The sequence below is a fragment of the Petromyzon marinus genome, chromosome 32 (genome assembly GCF_048934315.1).
Source record: "Petromyzon marinus isolate PM22_M1 ecotype Great Lakes invasive population chromosome 32, UKy_Petmar_22M1.pri1.0, whole genome shotgun sequence".
Classification (NCBI taxonomy): Eukaryota; Metazoa; Chordata; class Hyperoartia; order Petromyzontiformes; family Petromyzontidae; genus Petromyzon; species Petromyzon marinus.
Window position 1 is genome coordinate 14042589 of NC_133698.1, and position 17459 is coordinate 14060047.

At 55.8% G+C, this 17459-nt stretch overlaps 1 protein-coding gene across 1 annotated transcript; it reads left to right on the forward strand.

Moving 5' to 3' along the window:
* Positions 1–1964: 1964 nt before the first annotated feature.
* LOC116948221 (sodium/potassium-transporting ATPase subunit gamma-like) lies at positions 1965–16993 on the forward strand. The gene is made up of 9 exons (XM_032964713.2): positions 1965–2098; positions 10552–10601; positions 12901–12933; positions 13453–13485; positions 14245–14319; positions 15077–15110; positions 15264–15298; positions 15663–15688; positions 16141–16993. Exons 2-8 carry the CDS (start codon positions 10556–10558, stop codon positions 15677–15679), a joined length of 273 nt encoding a protein of 90 aa, XP_032820604.2. The 5' UTR covers positions 1965–2098; positions 10552–10555; the 3' UTR covers positions 15680–15688; positions 16141–16993.
* Positions 16994–17459: the final 466 nt, after the last annotated feature.

Genomic DNA, 17459 nt, shown 5'->3' on the forward strand with positions numbered 1-17459 from the left:
CGTGGCCTCAACGTGCACCGAGCCTGGCACAAGCGCCGTGGTGACGTCACCGTCACTTAGTGGCGAATGACGGCTGTTGTTATTGTTGAGTGTGTGACTGTAGTTTTTTGTATGTTCTCCCCGTGTTCTGCAGAGTGTGAGAGAGTGAGCGTGTGTATGGATGAGTGTGCGGAGTTTGTATTCTCTCCCACTGTTAGCATGGCTTTCCTCCGGGTCCTCCAGTTTCCACCTATAGCACCCCCCCCCCCCCACTCAACGTAAACGTAATTGGCCAAACAACATCCTAAATGCTGACAACTCACCTGCAGAATACACAATTGAGATCACACAGCAGCAGCAACATCGAATCCCAACCCCTACTGTAAAAACCTTCGCAGGACCCTCCTGAAAAAGTAGTCTTGAGACTCAGTGAGGCTTTACTTTCGTAAACAAGCATCGCGTTAGATACATCATAAATAACCATGGGCAGGTCTCCTAGCGTCGTGGAGGGCCCCTCAAGGATGGATGAGTGGTGGCGAGACGGCGGCCTCACAGCAATCGGCCGCCGCTTGCAATCATTGCTCTTCATCTGCTCAAGAATCAAAGATGTCTCACAGGGACACGCTGGATGGTCTTGCGGTCAGATTGAGGCGTGCCAAGTCGGTGAGACGCGGCTCAGGTTGAACACCTGGCCATTATGTAACGCGGTGGTGGGGTGGGGAGGCTTCACAGCGCTCACACAAGGTGGCACGGAACTCTTGAGGTAGCACACAGAGCTTGAGGATGGTCGGGAGCAGCTGCGCAGCCACACACCAGGAGACCAAGGCAGTGAGTAAGTACCTGGTACAAGAAAGTACTGCGGAGACAAAGGCGGCCGGACGTGGCACTGGCTACACCGCCCCTCGTGTGCCCTGCCGGTTCATCGATGAATGATCGCGATTCAGGGAACGCGATTCGATTCGTTTGGTCAAATTGTTTTCGTCTTCTTTCTGTGTGCTCGTCACCACCAACTTGATCACGGCTGATGGTGATGGCGATTCTGGCCTCTACACACCCCCTGTACATGCACCCTCTCAGTACCCCTACCCCCTCTATACCCCAGCATACCCCCTTAGCCCCCAAACATACCATATCGCAGCTCCCGCCATCTCACACATAGCTACACGTCATTGAAAGCCTCCCAAATCCACTACGCCCCCCATACTCGGCATCTGCCAAACCCGCCACCTCCCCTCCTCCTCTCCCTCCCTCCCTGGGCGCCCACAACCACAGCCATCACTGGGCACGGCCTCTCCCTCCCAGCCCCTCACATCCTCTTCAGCAAAACAAAACAGACCCAGCCACAGCTGTGGCTGCTGCCTCCTTCTCATCGACTCGAGACCACTCAGAGAGACAAAGGCGGCAACGAGTTAGTCAACAATGCTGACACACTGACAGCCTCACTTACAGACGATAGCGGCCTTTAACAGAGTGTCGGGGCAAGTGCTGCTAGCGAGCCCTGATGAAGACCGGCATGGCACACGATGGGGGGGGGGGGGGGGGTGGCCAGCACCGTGCCCGGCCGCCTTTGTCTCCCCAGGGGTGATGTTTACTCACTCATACACACTAACGTACACCAAGGGACACGATACATCAGTCCCTTCGTGTACTGCAGCGAGTAACCATTAGCACTGGGGAGACAAAGGCGGACGTGCGGGTAAAGTATCAGCATTGATTCCGCGAGGTCAATCGAACACAGAGGTCATTGCGTCGCGCGCTTTCAGATGCGCTTCTCCGGCCGTCTGGAACGCCTCTTCCTCCCGAAATTAGGAAGCCACTGAAGCTATGCGCTTTAAAATCTCGATGGAAAACTATTTTCTTTAGAACTGCTTTTTTGTGTTTGAGTTTGTTGTCCTTCCCCCGCACCTCTGATTGGCGCGGTTGGCTACGTACGGTGGTGCGTATGGGCCACACGGTCCGAACCACGGGAGGCGTGAACAAGGCTGTTCGGGGAGGGGAGGCGGGGGAGGAGGAGGAGGAGGAGGCAGTGGGAGAGGAGCAGCAGCAGGGGAGTGCGCACTTCAAGAATCAGCCTCGCTCGGATCTACACCCGCGACCACCTCGTCCACCTCCTCGCCTGGTGAGCCACGAGGGGGTTGGTGTTAGTCCCCGCCACCCCATCCCGGGGATATTTGAGAGGGAGCACAGGGGGTGGAGAGAGAGGGTGGGGGGTAGAGAGAGGGGCCGTTAGGTGTGGGTTAAGGGCACGCGGAGTCGGGGTGCGAGTCGGGGTTCGGGTCGACGCGAACCCCATAGGGGCCATACTCGTCGTCGTCATCATCAGCAGCAGCATCTTCAGCAGCTGTCTCGCTGATGAGCCGCGTTAAGCTTGAGGTGCGTGCGAACCCGAACATAGGAAAGTCAAGGAAACAAAGGCGGCGGTGCTCGTCCTAACCCTGAACGCGGCTCACGAGCGATGTTCCTGCTGATGGTGATGATGATGATAGTTATTCTGATGCTGCTGACGCGTCTGATGTTTTACTTGGTTCGCGTGTCGCTGTGAAGTCCGTGGCATGCTGTCACCCTCGTCTTGTTGTAACGTGTTGAGGCGTGACACAATCACTCCACACCCTACTACATCCCGACACCACCACTACCACCACCGTGCGGTCGTGTGTGTCACTCTGCGTGTATGGCGCGCTCACAGCACGTGTCCCAACATTGTGTGCAGACTACATGGGTGAGCATTGCCTTTGTAGCCAAGTGATATTTTTCACAACGTGTCCCGACCGGACCTTGCCTAGGTACACTCGGCCCTGAATAACGGGGGCGGTGTGTAAACATCGGCGCTAGAGAGACAAAGGCGCTAGGGCGTGGTGCTCGCCACACCACCCACTCCTGTGCTCGCTCACATGGCTTTCTCCCTACATTCCACGTAGGCTATACGGGGGATCTTTGTCTTTGTGTGAAAGACTGCGCGTGGCCATATGGTCGTGCCTGTGCTCTCTTACAGCGCTTTCCCCCACTTTCTGCATTGGCTACACAGGAGATCTTTATCATTGTGTAACTGTGTGTGTGTGAGAGACTGTACGTGTGACTGAGTGTGTGTGTTGCTGGCCCGGCCTTCATAGGTGCTCGCTAACAGCACTTGCCCCAAAAGTCTGTCAAGGCCATACGCGGGATCTTTGTTGCGTCTATTTGTCTTGGCTGCACGTGTCCCATATGCATCTGTAGGCGACACAGCGGATCCTTGTATTTGTTGTGGCTGCGTGGCTGTGTAATTGTGTGACTGTGTGTAACTTTGTAACTGCGCGTGTCCTTGTGTGGCTGTTACCGTATCCGCCTGTGTCCGTGTGTTTGTACGTGAATGTGGGGAGCGGTGACACAGCGGTTAGCACGCTGGGCTACAAGCCCGGCCACCCAAGTTCGATTCCCGTCCACTGCCTATAGCAGTGACGATTATCTGAACAGATCCTGTGCCTCCCCTAGGTCGACTCAGCCTCAAATGAGTACCTGGTGCCGTGTGTAAACATCGCCACTCGGGAGACAAAGGTGGCCGGGCGTGGTGCTGGCCACCCACCCCCTCGTGTGCCGTGCCCCGACAGTCTGTTGAAGGCTATACGAAGAGCCTTTGTCTTTGAGTGTCAGGCAGCCAGCCAGCCATGCCCACTATCGTCTGGAGAGAATCTGGCAGCACAGCTCCCACCACGTCAATGGCTCCTGAAGGGTTTCGCCTTCAGCACTCTGAGGCGGGACTCCATTATCTGTTCTCTAATATATTATTGTTGTTGTACTGTACTAGTGTACCCAGGAAGGCCTCCCTGAGTTTTAAGACTCTTTTTGAGGAGGGTCCTGCCGGGTTTTCGCGGTGGGGGGGGGGGGATGTTACTGCTGCTGCTGCTGGGTGTGGTCTACAGCTGAGTAATTTGCAGGTGGCTTTTTGTTTCAATATTGGGGATGTGGTTTGGCCAATTTCAGTTACATCGTGTTTTGTTTTAGCTGTGGGAGGGAACCGGTGAACCCGGAGTAAGACCCTCGCAGGACAGGGGGAGAGAATACAAACTACACTCGCTCACACTCAACAGAGGAGAGGGAGGAAACATCTAAACTCCACGCGCCACGCAGGAAGGCGCCCCAGTCGGTAGTCGAACTCAGCGTCGGGGGGAGGGGGGCCTCCTTGCTGCGAAGCGCGGGTGTTTGTGCCGCCCACGAGCGCCGCACGACTCTGGTTTGGCCTGGCGCCGTAGCCGCGGCTGTTGTGTCAACTGCGCCCGGGCAGTCCGCTCGGGCTGGAGGCTGAATTTCCCGGGGCTGGTCTCGCGTCACGGCGTGGCCTCAATGACCTCCCCCCCACCACCACCAGCCCCTCCATCCACTCCACAACACCCCCCCCCCCCCCAACGTCAGATTTGCGGCCCAGCGCGGACACAACAGCCTCAGCGCACACTGTCACCCCCACTCAAACGCGTTGTGAACAGCAGGCACGTTTGACACTGTTACGTTACATTACACATTTTGCGATTCAACGTTTAATTGTCAGCGATGCGGCCGTGACCTTTGACTCGCGAGTATGTATGGGCATGCCCTGCTCTGAAGTAGGGCCGCCACCTCGTCCACAGTGGCGCAAACCAGGACCACGTTTCTCAGTCACCACTGGGTCTGTTGTCAATACCGAGCCGTTTACTGGGATAAAGTTCAGCACGATACCGGTCACAGCGCTCGGTACAAATCAATTCCTGCCGCCCGAACACAGATGCCAATTTCCCGCACTGTCGGGAGCGTCGCGCAGAAGCCGCGCACATCCAATTTCGAATGTGGACAATGTTTTATTAAAACATCCTACAGTCTTCATCATCATCATCAGCAGCAGCTTCTGCTGCCATGATGGCTTCACTGTTGGGACGAAGGCCTCCTCCGCACGCCGTCGCCAACGATGAAAATGCACCCAGCGTCCGCCGCGCACGCCATCATTTCATCGCTCCATCTCCGTGGCCGCTGGGACGCGTTCCCGCTTGCTAGGCTGTCACCGTCGCCTACGCTCTTGACACCGCGCGTGTGTGAACCCGGCCACCCGGGTTCGAATCCCGCTCACGCCCATCACCAGTGACGATTATATGAACCGGTTCGAAACTAAACGCAAAAAAAACTGCTTTTTGTGTTTAGCTTGTTGCCCTTCTCCCGCCCTTCCGATTAACACGGTTGGCTACGCACGGTGCGAAAGAAGTTTAACACACACACACTGCCGCTCCCCACACACACACACACGTGTGTGTGTGTGGGGAGCGATAGTGCAGCAGTTAACGAGCTGCACTACGAACCTGGCCACCCGGGTTCAATTCCCGCTCACGGCCAACACCAGTGACGATTATCTGAACAAGTGTGGGGTCTCCCCCAGGTCGACTCAGCCTCAAATTAATACCCGGTGCGGTGTGTAAACATCGCCACTAGGAAGACAAAGACAGCCTGGCGTAGTGCTGGCCACGCACCGCCTGGTGTACCGTGCCGGCCTTCATAGGTGCTGACTAACAGCACTTGCCCCAACATTCTGTTAAGGCTATACGGGAGTTCTTTGTCTTTGGCCTTCAAAGACAAAATAATGTATATGATAGGTGACGTTTCGGGCAATGGTCCTTCTTCACAGTCCATGGCCCGAAACCAAGGGCCATGGCCTGAAATGTTGTCCATGACATAGATTTACTCTCAATGCCACAGTTTTATTGACGAACGTGTTGAATTCAGTTGTTAACAATCACCACAATCACCACAATCACAGCGGGTGACGTCACCAACCTGCGCGCGCTACCGAAATTCACGCGCTCCTCGATCCGCCTCGCGGTGTCAATCCGGTCTCCACCCCCACCCACCTCCCCCCACAAGCCCCCACTTCCCCCCACCAGCCCCCCACCTGCCCCAACTGCCCCCCACCTCCCCCCACCATCCCTCACCTCCCCCCACCATCCCCCACCTCCCCCCACCTCCCCCCACCATGACCTCCAGCAATGGCCCTAGCCACCGTGCGACCTCCCTGTCTGTGCAGCCCCCCGCGTGCGGACTTTGTCCTGGCCAAGGCCACGCGTTGTTGGCGCCCTGCGCTGGCCCAGAAATGCATTTTCCACACATCGGCCGAATGCTTGGGATCCTCGTTTTTTCTGGAAGATTAAAATCTGGCCCCGTGAATCATCCGAGCTCCCGACTGAGAGCGGCAGAGAATCGTCTGCCCCTGCAGTCTGCAAGCAAGCGGCTATGGTTGTCGTGCTGTCTGTGGACATTGTGGTGGTGGTGGCGGTGGCTGCACGCGGCTGCGAGCGTTGGTGGATCACACAAAGATGTTGTAGAACTCCCTTCTCGCGAGCGGCGACGAGGAGCCATACCCCTGGCTCGCCACCAGGAGGCGGTACCGCGAAGTGTGGACTCCACCCGTTGCGTCTGTATCAGAGAGTGTTGCTTCGATTTCCCCCCACATGTAAACGCTTATTCATTGGCCGCTAACACTTGGATATATGGAGGACGGCAGCTCGGGGGGATGGCCACTCACCTCGTGGCTGCCGCTGCTTTCCCGCTCGTCTGTGGTTCCTCCTGCTCGCAACTCCGACTCTCTTCATGAGAGAGAGAGACAGAGCCCCTCCTGTTGTACGTTCTTATTCCAGTATTGTTATTTTGCAGCAAACCAAGCAACAGCGTAATGACCCAAGTAGCTCAAGGAGCCCCAAGCAGCTCAAGTGGGCCCGCACCATGTCGAGCCATGCGTTTTGTTTGTTTCACCATACTTCATCGCACTGCTCGGTGCAGATTGTGTGAACGTGAATGTCTGTGTGCGTATGGGGAGCAGTGGCGCAGTCGTTAACGCGTTGCGCTCCGGACCGGGCAGCCAGAGTTCGTTCACGACCAAATAAGAGTGACGGACATCTGAACCAGTCCTGGACCTCCCCTGCATCTACTCAGCCCCATACGAGTACATGTAGCAGAATGTAAATAACAAATGTCAGCACTGGGGAGACTAAGGTGGCCGGGGCGTGTCGCTGGCGACACAATCCTGGTGCGCCACCTTGGCCTTCAAAGGTTATCCTCGCGAGCAGCACTTGCCCCAAAAATCCGTCAGAGGCTATACGGGGGATCTTTGTCTCTCTGTGTGTCTGTCCCAGGGCGTCGCTGCGTTATTTTGAGCCGAGGATAATTTTACTGTCACGATCCGCGCATTGCTCCACACCCTCAATCGCGGGGCAAGCCACGGCTCATTATCATCAGCAACGGCGGCGGTATCATCAGCAGCATCATCAGCAGTGGCAGCATCATCATCAGCAGCATCATCATCAGTGGCAGCGTCATTAGCTGCAGCATGAATCATAGAATTACGAGACACAAACTCAACAGATTAATCAATAATTGCCATGATCAGCAGAATCAGCATACCGTATTGTTGTTGCTGTTGTAGTTGCTGATGATGACAATGATATTGATTCTTGCTGATGACAATGATAGTGGTGATGGTGGTGGTGGACTGGGCACACGGAGAGACGAGATTCACTCCCAAAGATGATTTCGAATGATGCACCCTCCACTCACTGTCCCTCGCCACCACCACCACCACTCTCCTTCACCACCACCACTCTCCTTCACCACCACCACCACCACCACCCACTACTCTCCCTCACCACCACCACCACTATCACCATCTCCCTAACCCCCACCACCACCCTCCCGCGCCCCAACCGCGTGGTCAATCGAGTGTGGGCAGAGAGGGGGAATTGCGCAAGAGCGAGAAACGGGGTGGGGGGACTGCACGAGAAATGTGACACCACACACACAGACACCACGTGTACCACACACACACACCACGTGTACCACACACACAGACACCACGTGTACCACACACCACGTGTACCACACACAGACACCACGTGTACCACACACACCACGTGTACCACACACACACCACGTGTACCACACACACACACCACGTGTGCCACACACACAGACACCACGTGTACCACACACACACACCACGTGTACCACACACACACCATTGAGCATTCACACATCCCAACGTGCCCCCACACACACCACACCCACTCACTCGCCGCTCCCTGACACACAAAAGACAAATATCTCCAATGTAGCCTTGAACAGGCTGTAGAGGCAAGTGATATTAAGGCACACAAGGAGGTGATGTGGCGAGCGCCGCGCCTGGCCGCCTTTGTCTCCCCAGTGCTGATATTTTTCACACTCCATCAATTCGCCATTTATGGCTGAATCCATCTTGGGGAAGCCCAGGATCGGTTCAAATATAAATCTCCACTGATGTTGGTCGTGGCCGGGAATTGTTTCGTGCAGCACGCGAACCACTACACCAAAGTCCACCAACCCCAACACAACAACAACAAGCGCCATTCGCCACTAAGTGGCGGTGACGTCACCACGACGCTTGTGCCAGGCCATGTGCACCTTGAGGCCACGTGAAGTGTCGAACGCCCGCGGGCAGGAGGTCACGGGGCAGATCCAGGTGCCACGGGTCGACTGACTGAGATGACTGGCTGGTGCACCACCTGTGCCCCCATTGTGCCAACCTGCTGTGCTTTAGCCACCCGGCGCTCCGCTCGTTGTTGTGAGCGTCGCTCCTCTGCCCTCCGTTGTTGTTGGAGGGCGACTGCCTCCAACTGCCCAATAGCGTCCTTCACGAGCCTCCTCCACAGAGGCCGATCTTGACACCGCTGGTACCAGTCATCGGCAAGTCCACTCAGCTCCACGTCCTCCTGTACCACATCACTCCATCTCTTCTCTAGCCCGTGCCACGCCCATTTAGCCACCTCGATCCGGCCGAACAAAAGCTGTTTCGGCATGCGGTGGCTGGGCATGCGGGCTACATGACCCAGCCAACACAGCCTTGCCTGCCAGAGGAGCTCACCGATGGGACCTTGCCCAGATCTTTCAAGGATTTGTGAGCTCTTCACACATTCCAGCCTGGTTAAACCCAGGATGGATCGTAAGCAGGCCAGCCTAAATGTTTCCAACCGGCGAAGATGCTCCATAAAGGGGGTCCACGTTTCGCAAGCATAGAGAAGGGAGGGAATGACCGTGGCCGAGAAGACCTGAAGCTTAGTGCGGAGCGACAGACCAGCTAGCTTGCCGCTCGACTGATTCGGAGTGAGACCTCTGCTGTTAAACTGGAGCCGGTCATAAGCACACTGCCCAGGTATGGGAAACTCTCCACAACTGCCCCATCACCGATTGGGAGTTGTAGGGGTGGAGTGTCCGATGGTACAAAATACCCAGGTAGGTGCTTAGTTTTGGTGGCGCTGATGGTAAGACCCCATCTCTTAGTAGCACGCTCCAGTCTCAGCAGCAGCGTCTCCAACCCCTCCTCTGAATGAGCAGATATTACCAAATCATCGGCATACATAACGTGATTGAGCAATAGGGAGCCATCCCTTGACCGCACCCGGGCATCGATCAGCCTCCCATTATATCTGTACCATATGGAGATTCCCCTGGTACAGCTATTGAAGGCTTCACGAACTACGTGGCCAAACTAGATGTTAAATAATGTGGGAGCCAGAGGACATCCCTGTCGCACCCCAAGGTGTACAGGGAATGTCTCTGACTCCCGGCCACGTAGTTTTACCAGGGCCCGCTCACCATCATGAAGGTTCTAAATGATCGTGAGCAGAGGGTCAGGGACTCCAAAAGCACGAAGAACAACCCAGAGCCCAGGCCTACAGATGGTATCATAGGCCTTGACCAGGTCAATAAACACATTAACATATCAACACACACACAGTCACATTTACACCTCAACAAAACAAAGATCCCCCGTGTCGCCTTAACAGACTGTTGGGGCAAGTGTTGTTAGCGAGCACCTATGGATGCCGGCACGGCACACGAGGGGGTGGGTGGCCAGCACCACGCCCGGCCGCAATTTGTCTCCAAAGTGGCGATGTTAACGCATCGCACCAGTAACTTATTTGAAGCTGAGTCGACCTAGGGGAGGCCCAGGACCGGTTCTGATAATCATCACCGATGTTGACTGTGACCCGAAATCAAACTTGAGTCGCAAGGTTCGTAGCGCAGCGCGCTAACCGTGACACCACCACAACCCACGACACACAGACTCACTCGCACACTCACTCGCACACACACTCGCACACACATGCACACACACGCACACACATTCACTCGCATGCGCACACACACACACGCACACACATGCACACACGCACACACTCGCACACACTCACTCGCACACGCACTCACTCGCACACACACTCACTCGCACAAACATGCACACACGCACACACACGCACACACACTCACTCGCGCGCACACACGCACACACACTCACTCGCACACACACGCACACACACTCACTCACTCGCACACACACGCACACACACTCACTCGCGCGCACACACACTCACTCGCACACACACGCACACACACTCACTCACTCGCACACACACGCACACACACTCACTCGCACACACACACGCACTGTCACACATTCACAGCTCAACACACGTTCTCACACTCGCACGCCAACACCACGCTGCCACTCACACCTAAACACGCTGCCTCTCTCCCCTCTCCGTCTGACGCTAGAACCATGCACGCTCTCGCCGCCATCTGCGTGTTCGCGTTGGGGCTGACAGGTGAGGGAGTGTGTGTGGTGAGTGTGTGTGGTGAGTGCGTGTGAGCGTGCACCTAGCCAGGCACAAGCGCCGTTGTGACTTCACCACCCCTGAGTGACGAATGGCGGTTGTTGTCAGTGTGATGGTGTGTCAGTGTGATGGTGTGTCAGTGTCAGTGTGATGGCGTGTCAGTGTCAGTGGGATGGCGTGCCAGTATCAGTGTGTGCCACGATACATTGACGGAACAACGGATGCGAGCCCATGCCCTTGACGCCAGGACCTACCGTGGAGCTGACATGCCCACTGCAAGAGGCGCCTGCCATTCTTCCACTGCAGTGGTGGGTGCGCATCTAGGACCCCATTCAAACCCACAATGGCCTGGTCTCGGCTCGCTGATGAAGGTTGCAAGCGAGAATGTCATCGTCGCTCGAAGCTGGGGTTGCCATCACCCCCCCCCCCCCCTCCTGATGCTGAGGATGAATTGAGGTTCAGGACTGTGGCTCATGCAGCAGCAATGACGGCATTTGGGAACACGGTTCAGACCCTCCCTCCTCAGTCCCACGTCTGAGATTGAGGAAGCTCACGGCAGCCTTCGCTCAGAGGTTCGGAAAGCTGTGTGGTGCTGCAAGGATGAGTGGAGGTCGCGGGTTGCAGAGGCTATGGAAACTGCCTCAGTAGCGATCACAACTCACTCTTTAATTCCATGCAAAAGTAACTTGCAGCGCCACATCTATTACTGTCCTCAAGGGAAAGAGCGGTGATCTTATCTCTGACCACAAGGGACATATTTTCAGGTTTGCTGAGGATTTCTGAGGTCTTGGAGGAGGGAAACTCCATCAGCTCAGATAACATCACGGGGCAACGAGGGATTGAATCTGCCGGGGAGCTGCTGTGCCTCAAATATTGGGGGAAGTAGCCACCCCCTGTGAGTAGCTGCATGATGTGACATCAGTTGACGAATTGCGAAAGGTGATCCAGAGCATGAGACGAGGTAAAGCACTGAGCAGAGACGATCTCCCAAGTGAACTGTGAGAGAGGGTGGCATTTACATACAGGCTGCCCTACATGACATCAGGTTGGGTTCCACAGGTTTGGAAGGATGCCTTGGTGGGGTCTGCATGCTTAAGAAGGGGGGCCACACTGATTCTAACTATCAGGGCAAATCCCTCCGAAGTGTGAGGCCAGGAAAGATCCTGGAAAGGATTATTCAACATCCCCTTGCCAGGCACGATGAGGAGAGGCTTGCAGAACTCCAATGTGATTTCAGGTCGACTCAGCCTCAAATGGGTACTTGATGCCAATTGTAAACATCGCCACTCAGCAGACAAAGAGGGCCGGGCGGGGTGGTGGCCACCCACCCCCTCGCGTGCCGTGCCGACCTTCATAGCTACTCGCTAACAGCTCTTGCCCAAACAGTCTGTTAAGGCTACACGGGGGATCTTCGACTTTGTGTGTGCGGGAGCTGTTTTCATGTCAATATTTGCTCTACGGGTGACGTGGGGGACGGGAGGTCAGGCGAATCACCTCCTCACCGGTCCCCTCCTCCACCCCCTCACCAGGCCCCTCCTCCTCACCAGCCCCCACCTCCTCACCAGCCCCCACCTCCTCACCAGCCCCCACCTCCACCCCCTCACCAGTCTCCTCCTCACCAGCCCCCTCCTCACAAACTCCCTTCTCCACCCCCTCACCAGCCCCCATCTCCCCCTCCTCACCAGCTCCATCCTCCACCTCCTCACCAGCTCCCTCCTCCCACTCCTCACCAGCCCCCTCCTCACCAGCTCCCTCGCCCGTTGTCCCTCCCCTTCTAGACAGCCCTGTCTCTCACCCTGGTGCCGGCAGAGTAAATACCGCGTTTGGGACATCGCTCTTTCTCTCTTTCTCCCTTTCTCTCTGCCAGCTCTGGTGAGGGAGACGGTGAGGGAGTGGAGTTGGAGCTGGTGAGACAATGAGAGAGCTGGTGAGGGTAGAGGAGGGAGCTAGTGAGGCAGATGGTGAGGGAGCTGGTGAGGAGGCTGGTGAGGGATTCAGTGGGGAGGCTGGTGAGGGATTCAATGAGGGAGCTGGTGAGGGAGCTGGTGAGGGAGCTGGTGAGGGATTCAGTGAGGAGCTGGTGAGTTGAGCTGGTGAGGGATTCAGTGAGGAGCTGGTGAGGGAGGTGGTGAGGGAGCTGGTGAGGAATTCAGTGAGGAGCTGGTGAGTTGAGCTGGTGAGGGAGCTGGTGAGGGAGCTGGTGAGGAATTCAGTGAGGAGCTGGTGAGTTGAGCTGGTGAGGGAGCTGGTGAGGTAGCTGTGTGGTGACGCGCTGCCCTCTCTGTTTCAGTTGCCGTGGCCGAGGACGCGACGTCCGTGGACGGTAACCACAGCAACACAACCACCACCACCACTACAACCACCACCACCACTCCAACCACCACCACAACCACAACCAGCACCACAACCACTACTATTACAACCACAGCAACACCACAACCACCAAAAACACCACAACCACTAGCACCACAGCAATGCCACCAGCAACACTTGTAACACCACCACCATAACCACCACAACCACTATCACCACCACCATCAGTCAGTATCGCGATGGCAGCTTCATCACAATTAGCATCATCAGCATCACCGTGGCAAATGTCATCATCACAATCACTTCTACCATGACACCCCCCATCCATCTCTCCATCCATCCGTCCATCCATCTGTCATCGTCTCCATGGCGCTCTCTTCACCATCACCGTCATCGTCATGGCAACCGTCGACGGGATCATCACAGTCGTGGTCACCACGTCCAGACCTGCGGTGCTTTGATCCTCCTCCTAAACCTCCCTCCCTCCTTCTCTCTCCCTCCATCCTCCCCCCTCCCTCCCACCCTACAGGAAATCCTAAACAGCCCGATAAGTTGACTTATGGTGAGTGGCTTCTGCTAAGAGAGGATACGAATTCTCACATGACACACACGCGTACATGTAATGTACATGCACACACATGGGTACATGTGTGTACAAAGACAAATATCCCCCGTGTCGCTTTACCAGACTGTTGGGGCAAGTGCTGTTAGCGAGCTCCTGTGAAGAAGGGCGGCACTGTGGCACACGAGGGGGTGGGTGGGTGGCCAGCACAACGCCCGATCGTTTTTGTCTCCCCAGTGGCGATGTTTTACACCGCACCAGGTACCAATTTAAGGTTGAGTCGACCTAGGGGGAGGTCCAGGACCGAATAAGATAATCGTCACTGATTTTGGCCGTGATCGGAAATCGAAATCGGGTCGCCGGCTTCGTAGTACAGTACGCTAACACCACACTACCGCTCCCCCCACACACACACACACGGGTACATGTGTATTTACACACACACACGGGTACATGTATGTACACACACACGGGTACATGTGTGTACACATAGACACACACACGGGTACATGTGTGTACACATAGACACACACACGGGCACATGTGTGTACACAGACACACACGGCTACATGTGTGTACACAGACACACACGGGTACATGTGTGGCACACACGATGTCAGCATGAACTTACACCACGTGGCCCAACACAAACACGAGTACACAGTGCACCCTAAACCGGACCCAACCCCGAGCCCTCCGCCTCCAACTCGACCCCCCCGCCCCCGCTGTGCGCCTCGTCTCTGCCCCCCCCCCCGCCAGACTACGAAACGCTGCGTAAGTGGGGGCTGTCCCTCGCTTTCATCTTCTTCGTGGCCGGACTCCTCATCGTGTTCAGTGAGCGCACACACACACGCAGCGTGCACAGACAAAGGTACCCTGTGTAGCCTCAACAGACTGTTGGCGCAAGTGCCGTTAAAGAGTAGCACCTATGAATCCTGGCACGGCACACGAGGAGGTGTGTGGTCAGCGCTACGCCCGGCCGCCTTTGTCTCCCGAATGGAGATGTTTACACATCGACACCAGTTACTAATTTGAGGCTGAGTCGACCTAGGAGAGTCCCAGGACCACTTCAGATAATCAACACCGGTTTTGGTCGTGAGCGTAAATCGAACCCGGATCGCCGATTTCGTAATATAGCGCTAACCGCTGCACGACTGCTCCCCATAGATCAGACACGCAATGTATCACGCAACAACAAGCGCCATTCGCCACTAAGTGGCGGTGACGTCACCACGACGTTTGTGCCAGGCTATGTGCACCTTGAGGCCACGTGAAGTGTTGAACGCCCGCTGGCAGGAGGTCACGGGGCAGACCCAGCAGGTGCCACGGGTCGACTGAGATGACTGGCTGATGCACCACTTGTGCCCCCTACTGTGCCAACCTGCTGTGCTTTAGTCACCCGGCGCTCCGCTCGTTGTCGTGAGCGTCGCTCCTCCGCCCTCCGTTGTTGTTGGAAGGCGACTGCCTCCAACTGCCCAGTAGCGGCCTTCACGAGCATCACGCAACACTCAGACATGCACACTGCTGAAACGCACTGAGACACAATCACGAGTACTGACGTATGCGTGTGTGTCGTTGTCTTTGTGTGCAGGTAAACACTGCCGCTGCAGATTCCCGCAGGACAGGTGAGACCCTTGAGCAGGCGAGGGCCGGGAGAGAGCTCCCCTGGCCCTCACCTGGTGAGGAGTAGCTGTGAGGGTCCACGTAACTTCCTGTAACTGTGACTCTGTGTGACTGTGCGTAACTGTGCGTAATGTATCTTGTGACCGTCTGCGCAGGCACCGTGGAGATCGCTCTGATAGCCTCATCCCAGGTGAGGAGCCTTGGTTGTGACGCTCACTCACCCATGCACTCACCCATTCACTTATTCATTCGCCAATTCATGTTTTGTTCACTCACTGACACATTCTTTCGCTCATTCATTCAGTTATTCAATTATTGATTCAGTCACTCACTGGCCCTTTCAATTGCTTACACACTCGTACATTCATTCCTTCATCAAAGCATTCACCCATCCGCCCGATCGCTAACCCACTCACACACCCATTCACGTACCCACCCACTCTTTCGCTCACCCACCCACTCACTTGTCCACTCACCCTGTGTGGGTCGGTGTGATGGCTATCCGTGACCTGTAACACCTGTGACACCTGTGACACCTGTGTGCGTGTGTGCAGCTCAGTCCACCGCCTGATTCGTCCACGTGAGTGCCTCCTCAATATCATCATCCCAGCCTCACCTCATCCACACCAAACTCACCTCATCACATCCTTCATTTTCTCCTACTGTTCAACTCCTCACCTCTTTCTGACTCACATGTCTCCTGTGTACGGAGTAGGTATGTCCACTCACCTGCATCACCTGCGGAGCTGGCCCGAGTATTCCCTCAATCCGATTGGTCGATTTGACATCGTAATCCACCGCTTGTTTTGTGGTCAATTACCTCGCAGCCCCTTTAAAAACGCCAGCCGCTCCTCACATCACCTGTGCCCTCACCTGTACGCTGTACACTCACCTGTGCAATCACCTATACACTCACCTGTGTGCTCACCTGTACACGCACCTGCAAGCTCACCTGTACACGCACCTGTGCCATTAACTGTATACTCACCTGTATGCTCACCTGCACGCTTACCTGTCCCCTCACCTGTGCAGGTGAGCGACGCAGGCCTCGTGCCACTAAGCAGAGACAATCAGCGGAGGACAAAACCACCTTGCCAAACGAGAGGGGGGGGGCGGCACGGGGGGGCGGGGGAGTCTGCCCCCCACTCCCCCCTCCCCCCCACACTGCCAAACCGTCATGGCGAGCCCCTGCATCCGTGTCCCCCCACCCTTTAAGTGCCTTCGGTCCAGGGCTTAATTTCACCCGGCACACCACGTCCAGAATACCTATCCTTGTTTACGGCCGTGGTTGTCTTTTTTCATTCGTACGCACGTTAAGCCACTGCACACACACACTGCACGCACCCGATGGTTGGTAAACATGGGGAGCTGGTGGACCCGCAGTCTACCTTCAGCGACCCAGAGAATATCTACGCACCCGGCACACCACGTCCAGTATACCGGTCGTCGCAATGGCTGTGCCGGAGCAGTGTGAACTCGAGCCCTGTATAAGCCGCCTTGTATTTAAATGCTTTTGGTTTAATTCGCTTTGTGTCGTTTAATTTGTGAACGTTCGCTTCCTGTCATCGTTTGCGAACGGCGAGACCGTCAGCCTTCACGTGATGCTCAACAGCATCATCATCACAAGTATCAGCATTAACATCATCAGCATTAACGTCATCACGAACGTCATAATCACAAACATTATCATCATCATTGGAAACAACAATATCAGGGCTTCATTTCATCTCACCTGCCGCATACCCCACCCTGATCACCATCACTACCGTCACCACCGTCACCATCGTTACCATCGTTACCACCATCACCACCACCATCATCATCAGCAGCAGTCCTGCCAACCCTGCCTGTGTGCCAGCTGTCAATAAAGTGCAAGGTCACCAGACGGCCGCGTCAAGCTGTGTTGATATCCAATGCGATTGGTTGGTACTGGTTGACACTTGCTACGAGTCGATGGTTGTTTATAATTTGGTGGGCGATAGGTTGATTGGTAATACAGTATTTCATTATTGGCACACGTACACACACACACAATATAAAGATCCCGCATGCAGCCTACATAGATTGCTGGATCGAGTGCTGTTAGCGAGCACCTATTACACTCCGCATCACGCGACGTGGTGGCGAGCGCACCGCGCTACGAGCCCAACGGCGCCGTGGGTCATAAACGTCAGCACTGGGGAGACAAAGGCGGCCCGGCGTGGTGCCGTTACACACCACCCACTCATAGGTGCGTCGTGATGGCCTCCTGGCATACGGAGGAGGGGTGGTGATGAGGGAGGGGTCGTGGTGGATGTGGATCGTGGGGGGGGGGCGTTACAAGGGGCAGGGACCCCATTCCTGAGCGAACC